This window comes from Macaca nemestrina, chromosome 10, assembly GCF_043159975.1.
Source record: "Macaca nemestrina isolate mMacNem1 chromosome 10, mMacNem.hap1, whole genome shotgun sequence".
Taxonomy (NCBI): domain Eukaryota; kingdom Metazoa; phylum Chordata; class Mammalia; order Primates; family Cercopithecidae; genus Macaca; species Macaca nemestrina.
Genome location: NC_092134.1, coordinates 132560668 through 132582278, shown reverse-complemented (window position 1 = coordinate 132582278; position 21611 = coordinate 132560668). Strand labels below are relative to the sequence as shown.

Sequence of the window (21611 nt, the reverse complement as noted above, 5' to 3'; positions counted from 1 at the left end):
ATAGTTGGAAAAATGCGTTTATAAAACTTCTGTGCTGTGATCTGTGTATTTGCCTGGGAATGCTAGCATGTCTGTTTACATAGCTCGGTTCCCTTCTTGTTCTACCTTCACAGCACCCTGTTGTCCGCAATGCCCTGTTTTGCCTGGAATCAGCCTGGAAGACGACACAAGAAGGGGCCCATGGCAGCCATGTATATACCAAAGCACTGCTGGCCTATGCTTTTGCCCTGGCAGGTAACCAGGAAAAGAGGAAGGAAGTACTCGAGTCACTTAATGAGGAAGCTGTGAAGAAAGGTGAGAGCACACCTGATATCCTTCTCCTGGCCCATCCTCTGTATCAAGAGCTGCATGGCAAAAATCCCTCACTCCTACCTCCTGTGATCCCTGTCTCCTCTCTTCTTTTCTATATATCATATGTATTTTGTCCATATTGTGATTTTATAAAATCTAGGATTTCTTAAATCAGAAATCAAAAGACAAGAGGCAGTACAGATGCTTCTCAACTTATGATGGGGTTATATCCTGACAAACTCATTGTAAAGTCTGAAAAATCTTAAGTGGGACCATTGTAAGTCAGGGACCATCTGTATAGTATGCTAGTAAGAAGAGCATTCTCTGGAGACTAGCTCCAAAATGTGCTATCTATGCGAGCTTGGGAAAGTCATTAACTTCCTTGTGTTTCAGTTCCTTCCTCAGTAAAATGGGGATAAAAATAGTATTGACCTCACAGAGCTGTTGTATTAAATGAATTGGTATACATAAAACAGTAGAGTAAATGGCACATAGCAAATCCTATAAAAGTACTAGTTGTTACTACTAACATATCAGTTCTCAATATATGCCCAATTCTTACCTGGTACATTGTATAACCTTAAACATAAGAAAATAATCATAGAAGTAACTACTGGAATGAATTCTGGTATTTTCTTTTTCTTTTTTTTTTTTTTTTGTGACAGAGTCTCACTCTGTCGCCCAGGCTGGAGTGCAGTGGTGCAATCTCGGCTTACTACAAGCTCTGCCTCCCAGGTTCACGCCATTCTCCTGCCTCAGCCTCCCAAGTAGCTGAGACTACAGGTCCCCGCCACCACACTCAGCTAATTTTTTTGTATTTTTAGTAGAGACAGGGTTTCACTGTGTTAGCCAGGAAGGTCTCAATCTCCTGACCTTGTGATACGCCCTCCTCAGCCTCCCAAAGTGAATTCTGGTATTTTAAGCCCATTTCATAAGACCAATAATGTTGCCCAGTCTACTCATATTCACACAATACTTCTACATATACCATGGTCTATATGAGGGGTTGAAAACATAGAAAATAAAATGCAAATCATAAGATGTCCATTAAAATTGTCTACCTTTTTCCTTTGATAGCCATTAATTCTTCTTGAAATGTATTGAGAAATATTTTATAGTAGATACACAAAAGGGCATAAGCTATAACTAGAAAATACTGTATAACTATCTCATAGATTAAGAAATAGAAAATTACCGATAGTGGAAAAATAAATCCCTTGTGTATCACTACCACCTCCAGAGGCAATCATCCTCCTGAATTTGTCATTACGATTCCATGGATTTCTTTATATTTTTCTGCATATGTGTCCCTAACTAATATTTAGAATCCTTACATGTGTTTCATCATGACAGAAACAAGATTTTTTTCTCTCTCATTCAAGAAACAAGAGAAACATTTTTGAATATTTCAGCAGCTTAGTTTTTTGTTTGCTTTTCATTTTCTAAGTTCAACATTATGTGGATGAAGACCCCTATACAAGTAGGTCAGAGTCAGCTCATTAATTTTCACTGCTGTGTAATACATCACAGTCTATAAATTAGTCATAATTTACACATCGAGTTTCTCCCATGAATTTTTTTATGTTTTCTTACTAAAAACAATGCTGCAATGAATACTCGTGTGCCTGTTTTCTTGTGCATCTGTGTTTCTCCAAATTATACTTTGAGAAGCATAATGATGGATTAGTGGGCTAAGCATATCTTCCCCATTGTTGAATATCACCAAAGAGCAATTGGCTTCCCACAGCAGTGTATATCGGTTCCCACTGTTTCACATTCATGTCAGCCTTTGGTATTTCAAGGATTACTGTATTGTTTTTTTCAATCTAATGAGTACAAACTCTACTATTTCATGTGATCTGTGATCCTCACAAGAAAAAGAAAAGGCTTTATAGGAAATGTAAACAAACTCCAGCTATGGTCTAATATAACATCATATAACATCAAAAATAGGAAACAGCCACACCCAATGAGACAACTGCTGTGCCATTTCTTTCTCCCACCAACCCAACTATAGCAACTATTTGAAAACATAGATAGGCATAGGCTTCTGACTCCAGCATCAATATCTGCCTTAGCTGGGCTGAAACACACCAAATTCGGATTTACATAGAAGGAAAAGCATCTACCTACAGTTCAGGGGATTATAATGGGCATGCAATTCTCATTTCAACACTAGCTTGGGTACTTTTATATTTATATTTAAATATAAATATGTAGTCACTTATAAATATCTTTTTCTCACCTTTAAGACAACTCAGTCCACTGGGAGCGCCCTCAGAAACCTAAGGCCCCAGTGGGGCATTTTTACGAACCCCAGGCTCCCTCTGCTGAGGTGGAGATGACATCCTACGTGCTCCTCGCTTACCTCACGGCCCAGCCAGCACCCACCTCGGAGGAGCTGACCTCTGCAACCAACGTCGTGAAGTGGATCACGAAGCAGCAGAATTCCCAGGGCGGTTTCTCCTCCACCCAGGTTGGTGATTTGCCAAAACCTTTGATTTCACCTTCAGGCAGCAAAAGATTTGAACAAAAAAGAAACAAACACATCCAAGAAGAAAAAAATAAAGATGACAATAACTTGAAGTGAAGGAAAGTTTTCAGTATCCAAGGATAATGGGAAATAAAAGCAAATTAAAGTCAAAGAGGGCCAAAAGGAAATGCTCAGAATTCCGGCAACCCATCACTGTGTTATTATCCTTCTGTTTCCCATAACAACACTGCCTTCCTCAAGCAGCAGTGGAGCATCAGCAGAATGAAGGAGATGTCTCCTGCCATTCTCCTGGAAGCTATAGGGTCTCTTTCAAACTGTTCAAAGGAACTCTACTCAAAATCCTCCAACAACCTCTCCTCACAAATCTCTCCATTCTTCGGTCCCCTTTAATAGGCTTTTTTCAAAACTACACATTTTGTGCTTCCCCTATTCAACCTTTTTTCTTTTTTTTCTTAAGACAGAGTGTTTCTCTGTCACCTAGGCTGGAATACAGTGGTGCGATCTTGGCTCACTGCAACCTCCACCCACAGGTTCAAGCAATTCTCATGCCTCAGCCTCCCCAGTAGCTAAGATTACAGTCATGTGCCACCATGCCTGGCTAATTTTTGTATTTTTAGTAGAGACGAGGTTTCACCATGTTGCCCAGGCTGATCTTGAACTCCTGAGCTCAGGCAATCCACCCACCTTGGCCTCACAAAATGCGAGGATTATAGGTGTGAGCCACTGCGTCCAGCCCCCTGTTCACCTCATAATACACAAACGTTTATTCATCAGGAGCATAAAGAACTGTCTCGATTCATCCAACCTCCTAAGTCTAGCTATATAACCATGTATCTGAACAATTCATCGATATGTACACAGCAGGAAGTTTTATCTTCAGAGAATTTAGATGTTTGCTTATATACCCTAAAACAGAAAAAATGTGACAAAATGGCATTCCATCCTATTTCCATTGTATTAATCTTTCATCATATGAATGAAAAAAACTAAGTAATTTTGTTAAAGGTTATCATTCATTTCTTAGAAATATATTATTTGAAGGAGGCCATCCAGGTTGAGTGTTGATGAGGATATCTACCAGCAGACATTCACTGGGAACAGGAAATCACCCAATAAAAAGGGAAAGCCAAATAAAAATGTCATTCAATCCATAAGATAATTATAATATTCATCTTTTATTTCTTTTGGAGAAACTGAAGCATGACTCTACTCATGGCTGCAAAGAACCTTGGGTTCTCTTCAGGTCACTGACTTCAGCAACTGAGCAAAGTTTAATATGGGAGAGAGCCAGACTGAACTTTGCTTGGGTGATGTCAGATACGACCACAGTTGTCAAGAAAGACGTGTTAGCAAATAGCTGATGCCAATAACTGATTATCATTCACTTATATTTTCCACATTCCATGTTCCACATATACTTAGAGAGAAAAGGATCAATTTTCTGATAAATAAAATAAACGTGTAGGGCATACAGTCCAAGGTAGATATTTGAATGTTATGGCTCTTCAACTATCTAAAGATTAGAATCAATCTTGAAATTAGAGCTCCAATATTTAAGTAGTGAGGGAAGTAGGAAATCAAAGTCCCTCACATGGGTCTTTGAAAAATATCTCAGCCCTCAAATCTTTAAAATACCCAATGGGTTCTCTCACTCATCTATCTCTTCCAGGACACAGTGGTGGCTCTCCATGCTCTGTCCAAATATGGAGCAGCCACGTTCACCAGAACTGGGAAGGCTGCACAGGTGACTATCCAGTCTTCAGGGACATTTTCCAACAAATTCCAAGTGGACAACAGCAACCGCCTGTTACTGCAGCGGGTCTCATTACCAGAGCTGCCTGGGGAATACAGCATGAAAGTGACAGGAGAAGGATGTGTCTACCTCCAGGTGAGACTCTTGGGCAGGTGAGGACAGAGGACAGATGAGGACAGCAGCTGTTCTCACTGAGAAGTCCTCACTCAGAAAACAATGGGGCAAACCAGAGAAAGAGTTAGGGAAGTTGAGAGGAATTCTGGGAAAGGGCAAAAAACTGATTTTGTCTTTGATGTGCCATAGACATCCTTGAAATACAATATTCTCCCAGAAAAGGAAGAGTTCCCGTTTGCGTTAGGGGTGCAGACTCTGCCTGCAACCTGTGACGAACCTAAAGCCCACACCAGCTTCCAAATCTCACTAAGTGTCAGGTAAGACCTTCTGACTGTATCACCTAATCCTAAGAATAACCACCAATCTTCATACTGGAACTCCTCTTTAAGTAAAGCAGTACAATAGTAGATGTTTGCACTATTCGTTAAAAATGCAATGCATTCTCTTAAGTTGATACAATATAATTTCTCAATGATGGGGTTTACATTGTCCATCCAGGATCTATTATTGTGCAACCTCATTGTTTAAAGGGTAATAATCTCCCTCAATAACAACTAAATAAATATTACCCATTGCCTCTGACGTGAATTCCTTGTTATGTAATGAAATCCTATATTATTCTTGCTTTATTGAAGACAGAGATGAAGAATTACTGAAAAGTTTGACTAGAAGGAAGTAGTGAATCTTTAGTTAGAATTCCTACTGGCAATAAATAAATCTCAGGTTATATATGATATAATTAATTTTGGAGGAAGATATATGCATCAATATTTAAATAGCGGCAGATCTGACAAAAAATTCTCTCTCCACAAACATATAACTTGGTTGGGGATACTATTCAGGAAAACAGTTAAGACAAAATCTATGTAACAAATAACTGGCATACATCAAAAAGAATGAGATCATGACCTTTGTAGGAACATTGATGGAGATGGAGGTCATTATCCTTAGCAAACTGACACAGGAACAGAACACTAAACACTGCACATTCTCATTTGTAAGTGGGAGCTAAATTATAAAAACACATGGACACAAAATGGAAAACAACAGACACCAGAGCCTACTTGAGGGTGAAGGATGGGAGGAGGGAGAGGATCAGAAAAATAACAATTGAGTACAAAATTTAGTACCCCAGTGATAAAGTAATCTGTACACCAAACCCCCATAACACGAGTTTACCTAGATAAGAAACCTGAACGTGTACGCCTGAACCTGAAAGTTAAATATATATATATATATATATTTCATTTAATTTAGCGTATATATATGCCAAAAAATAAATTAAGCAGTCCAAATTTCAGATGCAAACTCTCAGGGACAAGACGCTAGGTGTTTCTAAGTGTTTTGTTGAAAGCCAGTGTTTAAGTAAACGTTATAAATTATTGTTGGTTTTGTAAATAATGTAGACTGAAATTTATTATTCATAATATACATCATTTTGTCAGCTGAAAGACAATAAAATTAAATAAATAAAATAACGGGCATACATTAGAGGTCACAAACAGCCTGTGCCTCACCTGTAGAGCTTTCTTAAAATGCAGATCCTCGGCCCGGCACAGTGGCTCAGGCCTGTAATCCCAGCACTTTGGGAGGCCAAGGCGGGCAGATCACCTGAGGTCGGGAGTTTAAGACCAGCCTGACCAACATGGGGAAATCCCGTCTCTATTAAAAATACAAAATTCGTCGGGCGTGGTGGCACATGCCTGTAATCCCAGCTACTCGGGAGGCTGAGGCAGGAGAATCGCTTGAACCCAGGAGGTGGAGGGTGTGGTGAGCCGAGATCATGCCATTGTACTCCAGCCTGGGCAATAAGAGCAAAAAACTCCATCAAAAAAAAAAAAAAATGCAGATCCTCAGCCTCTAGATGGTAGAAATTCTGATTCATCGAGTCTAGAGCAGGGCCTGGTCTCGGTGACTTTAATAGGCTTCCTAAAAATTCTATACACACCACTTTTACAAACCACTGGGATAAGATATTTGGGAAGACTTACATGTACCTTTTAGAGTTGTGGAATGCTTAACATGGACATAGAAGAAGAAAATATTTAAAAACACAGAAAACTCTAATCCTTTCCTTCCATGGATCCTCAGTTATACCGGGAGCCGCTCTGCCTCCAACATGGCGATCGTTGATGTGAAGATGGTCTCTGGCTTCATTCCCCTGAAGCCAACAGTGAAAACGGTAGGTTTATCATAACCCCAGAATGCCCCGTTTGATTTAATGTTGTATGTATCCCGAGCATAAGACAATACTAATATTAAAATACTATGAAAATCAATCTCTATCAAAGCCTTACGCTTTTTCCAAGCTCAGAAATACAATCACATGTGTTCGTATGAATGCTCGCCGTGTGCACAGTCCTGCGCTAGGACCCGTGACTACAAGAAAAAGATTGTCAGCAGGTGTTTTTCAATGTCTTCTTAGCTCAGAATTTTGTTAAGAAGATAAAACATATGAACATGAACCAGTGAAAAATATGAAAATGACTGGCATAAACTATAAGTATTACAGAAGTTAAAAGAAAAATAGAGCAAGCAAAACAGGAAAAAAACTCCTTATGAAGAAATAGAAACTGAATTGAACTTTGAAATATGAGTAACTACGAAGTTTAGAATACCTAGCTGTCTTTTCATCAGATAAATAACTTTACACATTGGTCTTGTGTCATACTGATATTGAACACTTTATGCCTTTCATTTTTAATTGTGTTACATTATATCTTTGCTTACAAAAAGCATTTGAAGAATTCTATCCTCAGGGTTATTCTGGCAATACAAAATATTTTTTCTGTGGATCCCCCAGGGGTTTCATCTATTTATTAACATTGGTGGTGTTTCAATTTTCTTCAGCTTGAAAGATCTAACCATGTGAGCCGGACAGAAGTCAGCAACAACCATGTCTTGATTTACCTGGATAAGGTAAGAGACCTTCCAGTCCATTTGCAAAAAAAAAAAAAAAAAAACCAAAACAAAACAAAAAAAAAAACTGTAGATAATAATCCTCCAAGGGAACATCTGGGAAGGTAAATGCATTTTAGAAACATCACTTCCATGCTAGAAATTTCAGAATTCTAATGTTAACTCTAAAAGAATGTTCTCCTCTCCTTTATTTATGTTTTACCAGGCATTACAGGTAGAAATGGCTTATTAGGATCTTGGGATATTAATATTCCTAAAACCCCATAAGCAAGAAATCTTCACAGAATGTGTTTATTATGTTGACAGGTTATTTTGATACCCAGTAATATAAGGAAGTAGCACTTGTGATTAGTCAATTATTAGTTAATTATCAACATAACAACAATATGAAAGGAAAACAAACTGTCAATCTCCACAAAGACTTGAACCATAAAATAAGACCAGTTCACCAATAAACCAATCTGATTTTATAGATACGTGTGGTAGGAGAGTTTGTTCATGCACATGTTGATGGGAATTATGGTTTACAAATTTTATGAAATTTAAGCCTGGAAAGATCAACCTTTTAGATGCCTCCTTGAGTCTACACAAGTATTCCTGCAAGATAGAGAAGTGAAGCTATACCAAATCTCTGGATATTTAAAAATGAACACAGTCATCCAATAAAAAGTATGTATCATTTACCCCCATGAAAGGAGCTATGTATCGGCATTGACAGAAGTATATGTGTTGTGTTAGTTATTTAAGAAATAATCTGGAGAATTTATCATCCCCTCTGAGAGATTTCTGCACAATTTAATTAAGGACCCTATAGTGTGCTGTAGGATGATAAAGCTTTTCCCCAAAAAACAGGTGAATACTTAAACTAATTCAAAGAGAGAAGAAAGCTTCCTGAAAGGTCATTTAATTGACTTTTGCTTTCCAGGTGTCAAATCAGACACTGAACTTGTTCTTCACGGTTCTGCAAGATGTCCCAGTAAGAGATCTGAAACCAGCCATAGTGAAAGTCTATGATTACTACGAGACGGGTGAGTGACAGTGATTTTCACATAGAAATATTTAATTCCTGATCACAGAAATTCAGATTTGGGAGATGTGTTGGGGCTATTTATTACATTAAGTAATTACATTATCACTTCATTTTGTCTCCATCGAGTCTGATGCTCCTCTTTTTGTCTCTTATACACACATTGTAGAAACAACCTACATTATAAATATATCAACTACTAATACGAAACACCGGTGGGATATTCAGTTCCCTTTTCATCAGATAAATAGACTGTATGACTATGAGATTTAAGTAAGTAGAACATCTGAAGAGTCCTTCAGGAGTTTGGGATAAAAGAAAATATAAAACACTGTATTTGAAAGGAGAATATAAGGTAGCAAGCAATGCATCAATGAGTGATGCTAATGTTTCTGGTACAATACTGTTCTTTCCACAACAGACTCCTTCCTTGGCCTGTATCCCACAGATGTTTGCTTTCTTCCTCACTTCATGTAATGATTTCTGGTTTTTGGTTGGTTTTTTTCTTTTCCAGATGAGTTTGCAATTGCTGAATACAATGCTCCTTGCAGCAAAGGTAAGTCACTCACACTCCTTCAAAAGGCAGTCAGAGCTCCTTCAGCTTGTCCCCCAAACCTTCTCCTTCATAAAACCCTGGGTAAATATTTGTCAAAAACATCAGGTTACTCACACTGCACATTACTATAGAAAAACACATTTACTGGAGAGGGCCACTGACTCTGTCAAACCTCAGACAGTCCATAGGATTGCTTATGGGTAAAGATTTGTAACAGATTTGGGTTCCCACTGTACTGATTAGGTTTCTTTGGGCACTATGCCACTCAGAACTAAGGGAAAGAATACTCTCTGCTCATGGAGACCCAAGTCTGTCTTAATTTTTTTTCTTTCCAATATCACAGATCTTGGAAATGCTTGAAGACCACAAGGCTGAAAACTGCTTTGCTGGAGTCCTGTTTTCAGAGCTCCACAGAAGACACATGTTTTTGTATCTTTAAAGACTTGATGAATAAACATTTTTTCTGGTCAATGTCTTTCCCTGTTTCCTGTTCATTCAATAAATATCTTTTTACATTTCCATATGATTCCCAATAGAACACCAAGATAAAACTTAAAGGAATCAAGTGCTGAGGGACTTCAGAATACAAAAAAAAAAAAAGATACAGTGATGTTGGTATGAGTAGGTTTCATGTAAGGACTGTGGGGAAAGAAGAAAGTATTGGGTTATATACTAGGACGGTGGTTATGGAAATACCCTATGAAAAACCCGAAGAGTGAATTTTTATAAGAAAACAAGACTGGCTTCACCAGAAAAGACTCTTTACATTAAAATGAAGTAGAATGGAATACAACATTGAACAGGTCATAATGGGAGGCAGGATAATTGGGACCTGACCTGAATTGGGAGTTGTGTGTCCTGTGTTACCCCAAAATCTGCCACTGATGAGAGTCATCAGTCAGTTAACCTGGGGTCTCAGATTCAATAACAGATGAGCTGAAAACAATGAAGGGAGGGTTCATGCAGAAGCAAGTTTTCTCAGAAGAAGGAATGTGTATGACTCAAAGTCCAAATAGGAGTATTATACTGGAGCATCTTTCTTCTGGAACTTTGAGCCAGGACGAAAGGATAGCTGTAAGTCAAGGAGATACTCTGATGCAGAAATCAGTTCTCACAACATCTGGTTGATGTCTGATGTCTCACAACATTTCTTTAGTCTATTTTTAAAATATATAATTTTCTTTGCAGTAAGTATTGCAACATATATTTCCATTCTATGGAAGGAGAAGCAAAAGCTTCAGGAGTTTTTGAAGAAGTTGGAAAGACTAAAGCAGGAGGATTGAGCCAAGAGAGTCTGAGGACAATGCTAGGAGTCCTACTCTTCATTTGGCACAAAAATGACAATGTTTAGTTAGGCAGAAGGTGAGTACGAATTGTATAAACTAAGAACTGGAAAGGACTTTGAAGTTCGAGCAATCCTTAGCTCTGTCTCCAGGCAACACAATAAGAAATAAAAGCTATCACTTTTGTGTGGTGCTTATTCTGTAAGCATTACCCAGATATTAACATATCAGCATCATGGGATCCTTGAGGTGTCACTCTCCTGGCTAGTCTGGTGGCACCTTTGCCTAAGTTTTTCTCTGGGCCCACCGGGCTACTTCTGCCCACTCGCACTTGCTGGCAACCTGGGTCCCGGATCCAAGAGAGACTGAGACAGGGGTGCAGCGGAGAGGGGCGTGCTAGGGGTGTGTGAGCAAGCGTGGCCGCCGTGCAGTCACACACACCAGTTGCTGCCTGGGTTGGGCAGCTCCAAGCACCAGCACAGGCTCTCTGTGAGGCGGCTGGACGAGGCACACAACAAACAGCTTCCCCCTGGACCAGGTGCACCACAAGCAGCTTCCCACAGTGGCACGGGGGAATGCAGTGACATCAACCAGGGCCCCAACGAGAGAGTCACAGCCCGGGCTCAAGGAGCTCCCAGGTCTGGGCTCTCCAGAGGGCCGCGGCTCTTCTCTCGCTGTGGGGAGCAAAGGGCATGTTGCAGCCCTGTTTGTGTTACGGCTCTTTTAGCCTTGCTGTGCGGCTCCTCAAGCAGACAACTGGAGAATGAGACAGATGAAGAGGAGCATTATTCAGCAATGGAACAGAAGGATGAGAAAGACGAAGAGGAAGGAGACCCGCAGTTAGTAGCTCCTTTCCACAGCCAGGGTGTCCTTTCCACAGCAAGGGTGCCCTTTCCACAGCAAGGGTGTCCTTTCCACAGCCAGGGTGTCCCAACGAGTGTTCAGCTTCTATCAGAAAGGAGACCCTGGAGTGAGCGGCTCCTCTCTGCAAACAGGTCTTCCCATTGAGTGTTCAGCTTTCAGCAGAGAGGAGGTCCTAGAATGGGTAGTTTCTCTCCACAGGCAGGTCATCCGTTGTCTTCCCATCCTCTCTTCCAATCTAGCTGAGTCCACGTGATTTTATGAGCCTCAGAGGGGAGGAAATGCGTGCTGATTGGTCCATGGGCAGCCACGGGTGGGCCCAGGGAACAGCACCACGAGTTCCCTCTCTGGTCTCCAGGCTTCAGGCCCTCCGCGGCTTGAGGGTGGGGCTTCACTGGGGACCCACCCCCTTCCACCCAGGAACCTGTCTGCCTCCTGCTCCCAGGCTGTTCATGCCAAGGGGCGCCTGTAAGCCAGTGCCCAGCTATCTTCAGCCCCCTCTCGGCCTCCCTCCCATGCTTGTTGGTGCCCAAGTTCCGAAGGGGGCCGAGACGGCAGGGGGCTGGCGTGTCAGTGCTGTCCTGAGCGTGTGCACACTCAGCGAGGCTGTGACAGTACGCAGGCTCGGCCCGATCTTGCCCTGTGATCAGAGCGGGTGCTAACAGTGGAGAGAAGCCAGGCAGCGGGAGCAGGCACCCTCGAGCCCGCAGTGGGCAGGGGGCTTTGCTGGGCCTCCGAGAGCACAGAAATGTCCACAGCCGCGGCAGGGTGGCTGCCGCTGCACCCAGGGAGCTCCTGCTCCACCAGTTGGGAAGGGGCGGGGCTCCTGCTTGTCCCTGGCTCACCTGCTTCTGAGTGTGCAGCTCCGGTGGCGCCTCCTTGCACCCTGGGGTGATGGGCGGGAGCGGGGTGGGGAGGAGGGGGGCGTTCCAGGTCCTCCTTGGGCCTGGGTAGGCGTTCGTAGCAGGGGTGACGTTGCTGCAAGTTCTTCCAGTGGTTCCGGGGCTCAGGGGCAGCCCAGGACTCTCCCTTGCCCGGCTCACGGCCCTGCCTGGGGGGCGCCTCCGGGAGCAGATCGCGGGCCCTGGGGCCTGGCGGTCAGGAGCGTCTAGCTCGGCGGTCACCCCAATGCCCGGCGGACCCTGGAGACGCGCCCCGGGCGGCACTACTCAGAGCTTTCTCCCAAGGCCCAGGAACGCGGCACTGTAGGGATGTGCGCGGTGGCCACACCACTGGCCGGGTCCCCAAAGCAGGCCCCGTTCCCACTTCCCACCCCGGCCCAGAAGACTGGCCCAGTTCAGCGCCCTGGGCCCAGCCACCGCGCTTTGTGTGCGAGCACCGCACCTCTCCGGGCCCAGCTCCGCCTTGGGGCACCTCTCCGTCTGCCCCTCCGTGCCCGACTACATTGCTCCCGCTCCAGCGGGGGACTCAGCCCGGTCCATCGCGGCGGCTTCCAGGGCGGCAGGCTCCGGGGGGACTCCCGGGGCCGGCTCCAAGGACTGTTCCCCTCCTCCCCACGCCCGCCGCGGCGGGCGGGAGCGGCAACGTAGGGCCAGGGTCCGGAGCGGCGGAGGCTCCGGGCCTGGGAGCAGGTCCCCCCATCCGGCAACGCGAGGATGGTGGCGGCAGAGTCGGCTGCCTTGGGGTCGCTGCAGCTGGCGTGATGGCAGCTCTGGACGCCCCACTGCAGCCACCATCAGCCTTGTGAAATAGGTACTACCTTACCAAATAAGGAAACTGAGGCAGAGACATGTAATTTGCCCAAAGTTACTAAGCTAGTAAGTGACAAAGCTAGAATTCAAGACCAAGAAGTCTAGCTTCCACGCTCTTAACTTCCAACCATGGTGACACCTCAAACAACTTCAGACAAAAAGGCCAGGAGACAGCATATTTCAGAGCTTAATAAACATTATAATTAGCTGTCAAATTAAGTATCAATCCAGGGCACAGAACTTAAAAGAAATCAGAGTATGGCTATGGGAACAAGACAACAGGATTATAATAAATTTTACCTCTTAGTTCTAGTTTCTTTGTTCATATGGAAATCGTTACTGAAAATGTACTTTAAGGATATGCTTGTTGCAAATCATTAGCTGTATCACTGACCAAGAGTGTTTATTCCTGAAATACTAACTGATTGTCTACTATCTGCCAGGCACAGTATCCCATGCTATAATACAAAATTAAACAAAATAGGATTCCTCCCTTGGAAAAACTCACCGCAGAGTAAAATAAAAAGATACACTTCTGGGTCATTATAATGATCAGGTGCTCAAGTTATTCATTGCCCCGGTGGACTGGAGATACAATGGCCTTCTCAAGTTTTGGGGTATTACACTCAAATTCATATGTGATACTGGAGAAAGGGCCTAATTACAACTAAAAATGGATTTCCCACCAGCCTGGTGGCATGGGAATCTTAGAATTAAAATTACGTGGAATTTTAAAAAGTAACGTATCTTCTATATCTGATTTTGTGAACTGAAGTTTATTCTTTATAGGAAAGCATATGGATACATGACAGGAAATGGAGACTTGTTGGGGTCAGTTTTATATAGAGTTTGTATTTTATTTTGAAATAAGATACGGTGCTATTCTCTTGCATTTTCTTATATGTGACTCACCACCAACCCTATATTCCCCCATTTCAGGCCAGTTGGTCATAAGCATCCATTTGCCTCAGAGAATATTGGGATGTTATGACAAGAATACAAAGTTGGAAAGAAATACAATGTTTGAGTTTACCCTGCAAGAATAAAAAGAATATAATGGTTTTAAATTTATTTAGACCCAATTGTTTAATCAAGAATTCTAGCCAGGAGCAGTGGCTCATGCCTGTAATCCCAATGCTTTGGGAGGCCAAGGCAGGAGGATCGTTTGAGGCCAAGAGTTTGAGACCAGCCTGGGCAAATCATTGCTCAAGAAAAAAAGGTCTTATTTAGTCTTTTAGTCTTTACAACTTTTTTTTCCTATTATGGAGTATTCTCTCGAATACTTTATGTCCATCCACGTTGTCTGAGACATGGCACTTTAACATTCTGGTTATGCCGTAGCTGTCATTTTACCCTAAGCCATTAGTAGTACTGATCCACATAAAATTGGGCTATTTAGGTGTTTAATTGTTTAAATGTATAATATATCTGATATATTTATATATTGTATAAAAAATCACCTAACACAATAGATATTTAATATATCTGCTATATATATCATATAACATATAATATAATAAATAATTTATGTTTATTATAAATGATAATATAATATACTATAATATAAATATAATAAATATAAATTATAATATAATATACTATAATATAAAATATAATAAATACATAAAATATAATAAATATAAAAATAAATAAATATATAAATATATCAGATATATTATACATCTATTGTGTTAGGTGATTTTGCCCAACTGTAGGCTAACGTAAGTGTTCAGAGCATGTTTAAGGTAGGATAGGCTAAGCTATCATGTTCTACAGGTTAGGTATAGTCAATGTATTTTTTTTTTTGAGACAGAGTCTCACTCTGTCACCCAAACTGGAATTAATATATTATACATTTAATATATAGTATCTTAATAATTATATAAATGTATTTTATTTTAAATTATATCCTAAATATCATCCCTCTCAATATATAAGGTCCAAAATTTATCCTTGAACTCTCTTGATGTTTCTGTTACTGTTGGGTATTTGGAGTATTTTGGGTCTGTTCATGAACATGGTAAATACACCGTTAGGACAAGACACTGTTTAAAAGAAAATATCCACATAGTCTTTTTTATAAATTATAAACACATTCAAGAAATAATTTGTAGTAATCACATTGGTTATTTTCTTTTCACTGGGGATCATTCAAGAAAGAAGAGAAAAAAAATTCCCCTTTATTTCTTATATTTTATGGGCATATAATCTGCCAACTATGAACGGCATCACTGACTTCATTCCAAGTTTTAGCAAGAGGGAGAAGAAAAAGACTGTATCAAATAGGATAACGTCTTTACTCATGTACTTAATGTCACACAACAATGAAGAGAATGTTTGCAACTTTATTAAGGTAACCTATATTATCCATTAATATGCCTTGTGAATTATTTAGGATTAATAGAATACTATATTGGTAAATAGAGTACATACATTTACATATAATAAATATAGTACATAGTAAATACATTGCACTACTCAGCCTTGCTATGCTGAAGAGTATGAGAAACAAAATTCAAAGTCTTCAAAGAATAAAATTATACTATTCACTACTGCACTGAGTATTCTGTAACTCTTCTTGGTTAGGTAAAACTATAATGTCATGACTTACGTATTCTACTTTTATATAATTTTTAAATATTTACATTTGGTTGGGTAATCATTCTTTTTCCAGGACATGGGCTTAGAGGTGTTCACCAACTTGAAGATCAAACGTACCAAATTTTGTCCTTACTATATAGTGTTCCATGATCTAGGTAAAATAAGAAATCAGTTTATGTTTTAGAATAAATGCTAATTATTTAGCAAAGATGATAAAAATGAAATGGTGCAGCAGGCCTATTGCCCGTATGAGAGAGACAGAACCCAATATTGCATGGGCCAAATTAATCACCCAAAGTCATGTAGATGGTAAGTTGCAGAACCAGAACTGAAGCCACTTCTTTTGATGTGTTAGACACAACATTGCCACCCAACAACAACAATAAAAAGACAATAAGATAAAATGTAATAATTATTACAATAGGTGTACAATGTACACACAAGAAGATAACGCTTCTGTGGAATATAAAAATTTTTCATAAAGAAGATGCATCATGTGGAACAGAGAGAATTTTGACACATGTATGAGAGGTAGCAGAGGGAAAAAAAAAACCATTTGAAGCAAAGGGAAGAGTATCAAGAGAAAGAAAACCATTTTTAAGTCAAATTACACTGCAAATAAAGTATAGTTACTCTATTGGCTAACTCCTTCCTTTTTAAACTTTCAGTTTTGCTCTTAGACTATTTACTTTCAGAGTCCACAGTCAAATATTTTCCCCTCTGATTGTATCCCCCCTTTTCAACACTCTCCGAAATATCATCTTTCAATAGATTATTTTTATTGCCATCGTTTTTTTAAAAGACTGAATTAGGAGCTAAAAGGCCTCTTCTTCAGGCCTCAATCTCATTAGTAAAAATGAAAGAGTCAACATAATTGTTTTCTAAATTCCCTTCTTACATTATACAATAATATTCTAAATTCCCTTCTTGTATTATACAATGATGATTGAGATATTCATATGAGATATGACGTTATAACAACACATTTCCAGAATAATGACTACTTACCTATAGTCTTTGATTTCTAAGCAACATTAAAGCACTAGTCTATAAACTCATGGCACAGCCAACCCAATTTCAAAACAGCATTCCTTTTTTTCCAAAATATAACCTTATACAATGCATTTCAAGCAGAAGATGATACAGATTTTGAACATGTGTTTCTCAAATGATTGAATTGCAAGGGTAGACATGTAATTAGGTTTACTGGTAAATAATAAAGGAAAAGACAATAATAATGAGTCTTACCTTGCCACCCAGGCTGGAGTGCAGTGGTGCAATCACAGGTTATTACGGCCTCAAACTCCTGGACTCAAGTGATCTTCCCACCTCAGCTTCCTGAGTAGCTGGGACTACAGGCACGTGCCACCATACTCAGGTAAATTTTTTTTATTTTTATAGAGATGAGATCTTGCTATGTGTTGAAGGGGTGTTGAATTTTACTGAGGGCCTTGAGTGAGACCCTTACTCAAACTCGACACTTCATTTTCATCAATGAAGTGTACATTACCCAAGTCCTCACATGGCTCTCCCAGAAGCAGAAGGACAATGGCTATTTCAGGACTTCTAGATCACTGTTCAACAATGCCACGAAGATCATCTCGTTTGTGTGCTAGTTATGAATCTGCTGACTCACCAGTCCATGGCGATTTCTCTAAGGGTGAAGACATGTAAGAAGAAGGTGCAAGAAAATTCCTAAAGGAAAGGACTGGAAAATATGGAAGGACAACAGCAAAGGAGAAAAAAGCCACTCGCCAAGGAAAAAGAAATGGAATCTAGGTTGAGAGTGGAACTTTGAACAGTGGGAATATAGATGAGAGGAACTGTCAAGGAATCATAGAAGAAAACAGATTAACCATGAAGAGAGAGGACATCTTTAAAGGTTTCCTGATGTAGAGTTAATTTCTCTTTCTCTCTCTTATATTCGCAAAGAAGAGTAGAAGATGAAATGACCCTCTCTGCCTACATCACCATCTCCCTTCTGGAGATTCCTCTCCCAGTCACTGTAGGTACCACATTCATTTCCCAGCTTCCTACGCTGCTATGAAACCCAGTGACCTATGGTTATATTACCAGAGGTTGGTATAAGGTTATAATCATATTGCCTATGGTTATAGTATTAATAACACTCCTCTACAAGTCAAGTGACAGCTTTTCTTTTGCACAACACTATGCATCATATTTGTCGTTCCTTCAGGAGGATCCACTTGTTCAATAAAGCCCTGGATTATGTGCCAAAACCAATCCATCCAAAGCACACGGCCTTTAGCCTTGCTTTTGTCAGTTTACATTTTAATCAGAAAGCAATTCTTTTTATTTTTTAAAAAAGAGTGATTCCTAAAAAGATGGTCAGGGAATAGATAAATGGATGGATGGATGGATAGATAGATAGATAGATAGATAGATAGATAGATAGATAGATATGAAAAGCACTGGTATCACCTATCTTATAGTCTTTATGTTTATTCTAGGACCTGGCAGGACCCCTTTTTATATAAGTCAAAATACCATCATTCGGTCTTCACCCTGTTGTCAGTAATGCCCTATTCTGCCTGGAGTCAGCCTGGAAGTCAGCAAGGGAAGGGATCCATGGCAGCCATGTCTGCACCAGGGCACTGCCGGCCTATGCTTTTGCCCTGGCAGGTAACCAGGACAAGAGGAGAGAGATACTGAAATCCCTTGATGAGGGCCAGGAGTTCAAGACCAACCTGGCAAACATAGCAAGACCCCATCTCTATTAAAAACAACAATTCTATTTTTCTAACAGAAAAAAGATTCCCAATTCAACAACACTCTTCAGAAACTTTATCTGGCAGCTACTCAGGAGATTGAAATGGGAGGATCACATGAAGCCCAGGAATTCAAAACCAGTCTGGGCAACATAGTGAGATACTATCTCATAAAAAAATAAAAAATAAAAAAAGTTTTACTTGGAATAGAACCCATGACTCTGGTAATAAATACAAAATCCTTCAAACTCGTTTAAAGGAATTTAATCCCAGCTTCTCGGATGAAAAGAAGAAATCATATTCACAATTTGATCCATCATCAATAGACACATTAAATGTGTTTCATAAAAGCAAGACGTATGAATGAAGCAAAATCATATTCAAGTAACCACAGGAAATGTAAATACAGATACTGTCTCTTACCTAGAGAAATCTTATAGTCTAATTGTGAAGATAGTCTTCACATGACAGAAAAGGATCATCATTAATCCAAAACACATAAGTTATAAAGAAGTGACATATACCAGCAATTCTAAAATCTGGTTAGCACCCTTTGTAGAATTTATTTTAAAATGCAGATTTCCAGGTCTCATCAATAAAGATTTAATTTATTATTTCTGAGGATGTACTCAGACATCTGTATTTTTTTTGTTTTTTGTTTTTTGAGAAGGAATCTCACTCTGTTGCCCAGGCTGGAATGCAATGGCACGATCTCAGCTCACTACAACCTCTGCCTCCTAGGTTCAAGCAATTTGTCTGCCTCAGCCTCCCTAGTAGCTGGGACTATAGGCACCCACCACCACATCCAGCTAACAGGTATCAATGTTTTTAATGAACTCTTTAGGTGGTTCTGTTATGCAGTTAGTTTTCAGAACCATTCACAATGACAGTAAAGGCGATTTATTTCCAGGAATGAAAAGATCACTGAGGACACAGGAATAGTTAGCAAAGCTATTTAAAGATGCCAGGGCTGGCTGGGCATGGTGGCTCACACCTGTAACCCCAACACTTTGGGAGGCCAAGTGTCCGGAGCTGCACGCCCCGGCCATAGCGAATAATAATTAACGATTAAAACGCCTGAGCTCTATTCATTTCCACCTTCTACCTCCTCCCTATCTTTGCCTTTTTTCCCCTGTACTAATACCTTGTTAAAGATGGCGCTCTTCCTGCTTCTTCTTCACTCACTTTTCCCGCGCCCGGGAAAATTGTTACTTAATAGCGCAAGCGCAACATGACGTCCCACCGGAGAAACCGAAACTAACCTGGCCACGCCCTCGGCAATGAGATCATTTCCGCCTTAGCCCAACCCCTTCCCTTCCAAGTGTATATAAGGCAGTGCATTACCGCCATTAAACGAGACTTGATCAGAGCACATTTCTCACGTCTCTTTTTCCCCAAATTCCCACCCCCTCCTCCAGGGCCTACACTGACTATCCCGCGGGCCGGGATAGCCAAGGCTGGTGGATCGCCTGAGTTCAGAGGTTCAATACCAGCCCAGGCAACATGGTGAAACCCCATCTCTACCAAAAGCACAAAAATTAGCCGGGCATAGTGGCATGCACCTGTGGTCCCAGCTACTCAGGAGACTGAGGTGGGAGGATAGCTGGAGCCTGGGAAGTCTAAGCTGCAGTGATCAGTGATCATGCCACTGTACTCCAGCCTGGGTGACAGAGCAAGAACCTGTCTCAACATACATATGTGCACTCATACATACATGCATACATACATACATGCATAAAATTAAAAATAAAAATAAAGATGTCAGGGCTTATGTGGAACCTTAACAGAGAGCAAGATTCAAAAGATAGTGAGGCTTATTTCTTTTCTTTCTTATATCTATAGTTACACAGGAAGCTGTCTAGTCTTAGATATATCCAAGATGATATCTGGTTTTATCCATTGAAACTCACAGTGAAAACGGTAAATAGGTGCTAAGTGTTTGGATTTTTTAAATCTCATGTAAGAATATAGCAGCAGTATCCTAATAATGTTAAGCAACATTGGTCATAATCTAAGGAAACTGAATTCATATAGTACCAAATATATGTTTAGCATTGTGCTAGGTGCTGATACAAGAAATATAAGGAAGGTGGGCCTGCATTCTAGATAAAATTATTAAACATGGGTAGCCAAAACTGTCAAATGACATTTCAGGGCAAGATATAATTAAGTACCAAAATCATTGGCATAGTCTTTAAGAACTGTGAAAGTGTAAAGAAAGCTGAGATGAACGGCAGTGTGGAGACAGATGTTTTCACAGATCAGCTCAGATGACTAGCTATCCAGTGTGAGGATACTTCTCCCTCACCTTCAAACAAACGCCAAAGATGCCTATTACTTAATCCTATGAATAGTCAACCTTATATCTAATGTGGTGGTATTCATAATACCCTGTATATGTTTTCATCTTACTGGACAAGTGTCTTCGAACTCATTTAAGTAAATGTAACCCCAGCTTTGTTTATATATAGACTTCTTCAGTCTCACAGTCTATTTGTCTCTTTTTACCCCACAGGCTTTCTTTATTCAGTAACACTGGGGATTTCTCTTATTTTCCTCAGCTTGAAAGATCTAGCCACATGAGCAGGACAGAAGTGCACAAGCACCATATCTTGATTTCTGTGGACCAGGTGGGGCCCCTGCCAGCCTTGCTAGACAGACCCAGGTGAACAGTCCTTCTAGGGGGTCTCATTACCAGGGAAGCATGTGGTACGAGAAGAGCAGTCATCAGGAAGGCCATTTGGAAAAGCACATCCTCTCTGTTCACGTGAGATATTTTACATCCTCATTCCTCATCGCAAGCTTCCTGGGACTTGGAATGTCAGAGACAAGAGTGTTGGGGGAGGCCAGTGTGTATGGATTTGTTTATATTAAAATGAGAATATGAATATTTCTGTGTACTTCAGATAAACACTCTTTTCCTTAAATAAGCCTCGTCATCCATGTTGAAAGTTGGTAATCAAGGATAGGAAGTGTTTCCAAGGGTTGTCAGTGATTAAATCAAGCTTACCTTAACATACATGTATGAGAGAAGTTAGATAAATGATAGATAGATAAATAGATAATAGATAAATAAGGTAGATGGTAGATTAGATAGATACAGATGATAGATATGCTATCAGTCTAGATATATTAATCACAGTCAGTCTTATAGTGTAATTTCATGAACTTCATTAGCAGCACAAGAACAACACCTGATGTGTGTCTGTTTCCTGAATATTTGGAAATATTAATATAGATAGAGTCAGCTTGCCAGTATAAATAATCTATC

The 21611-nt window shown here is 40.4% G+C and overlaps 1 protein-coding gene across 1 annotated transcript in view; it reads left to right on the top strand.

The window, feature by feature from the left end:
• LOC105499891 (alpha-2-macroglobulin) overlaps positions 1-9625 on the top strand; it is a 46478-nt gene extending 36853 nt beyond the window's left edge. The window contains exons 28-36 of the mRNA XM_011772742.3: positions 114-294; positions 2544-2767; positions 4455-4673; positions 4842-4969; positions 6744-6834; positions 7503-7571; positions 8497-8599; positions 9113-9154; positions 9498-9625. Of these exons, the coding sequence (XP_011771044.2) occupies positions 114-294; positions 2544-2767; positions 4455-4673; positions 4842-4969; positions 6744-6834; positions 7503-7571; positions 8497-8599; positions 9113-9154; positions 9498-9514 (1074 nt within the window). The 3' untranslated portion in view covers positions 9515-9625. The remainder of the gene's footprint in view (positions 1-113; positions 295-2543; positions 2768-4454; positions 4674-4841; positions 4970-6743; positions 6835-7502; positions 7572-8496; positions 8600-9112; positions 9155-9497) is intronic.
• The last annotated feature ends 11986 nt before the right edge of the window (positions 9626-21611 follow it).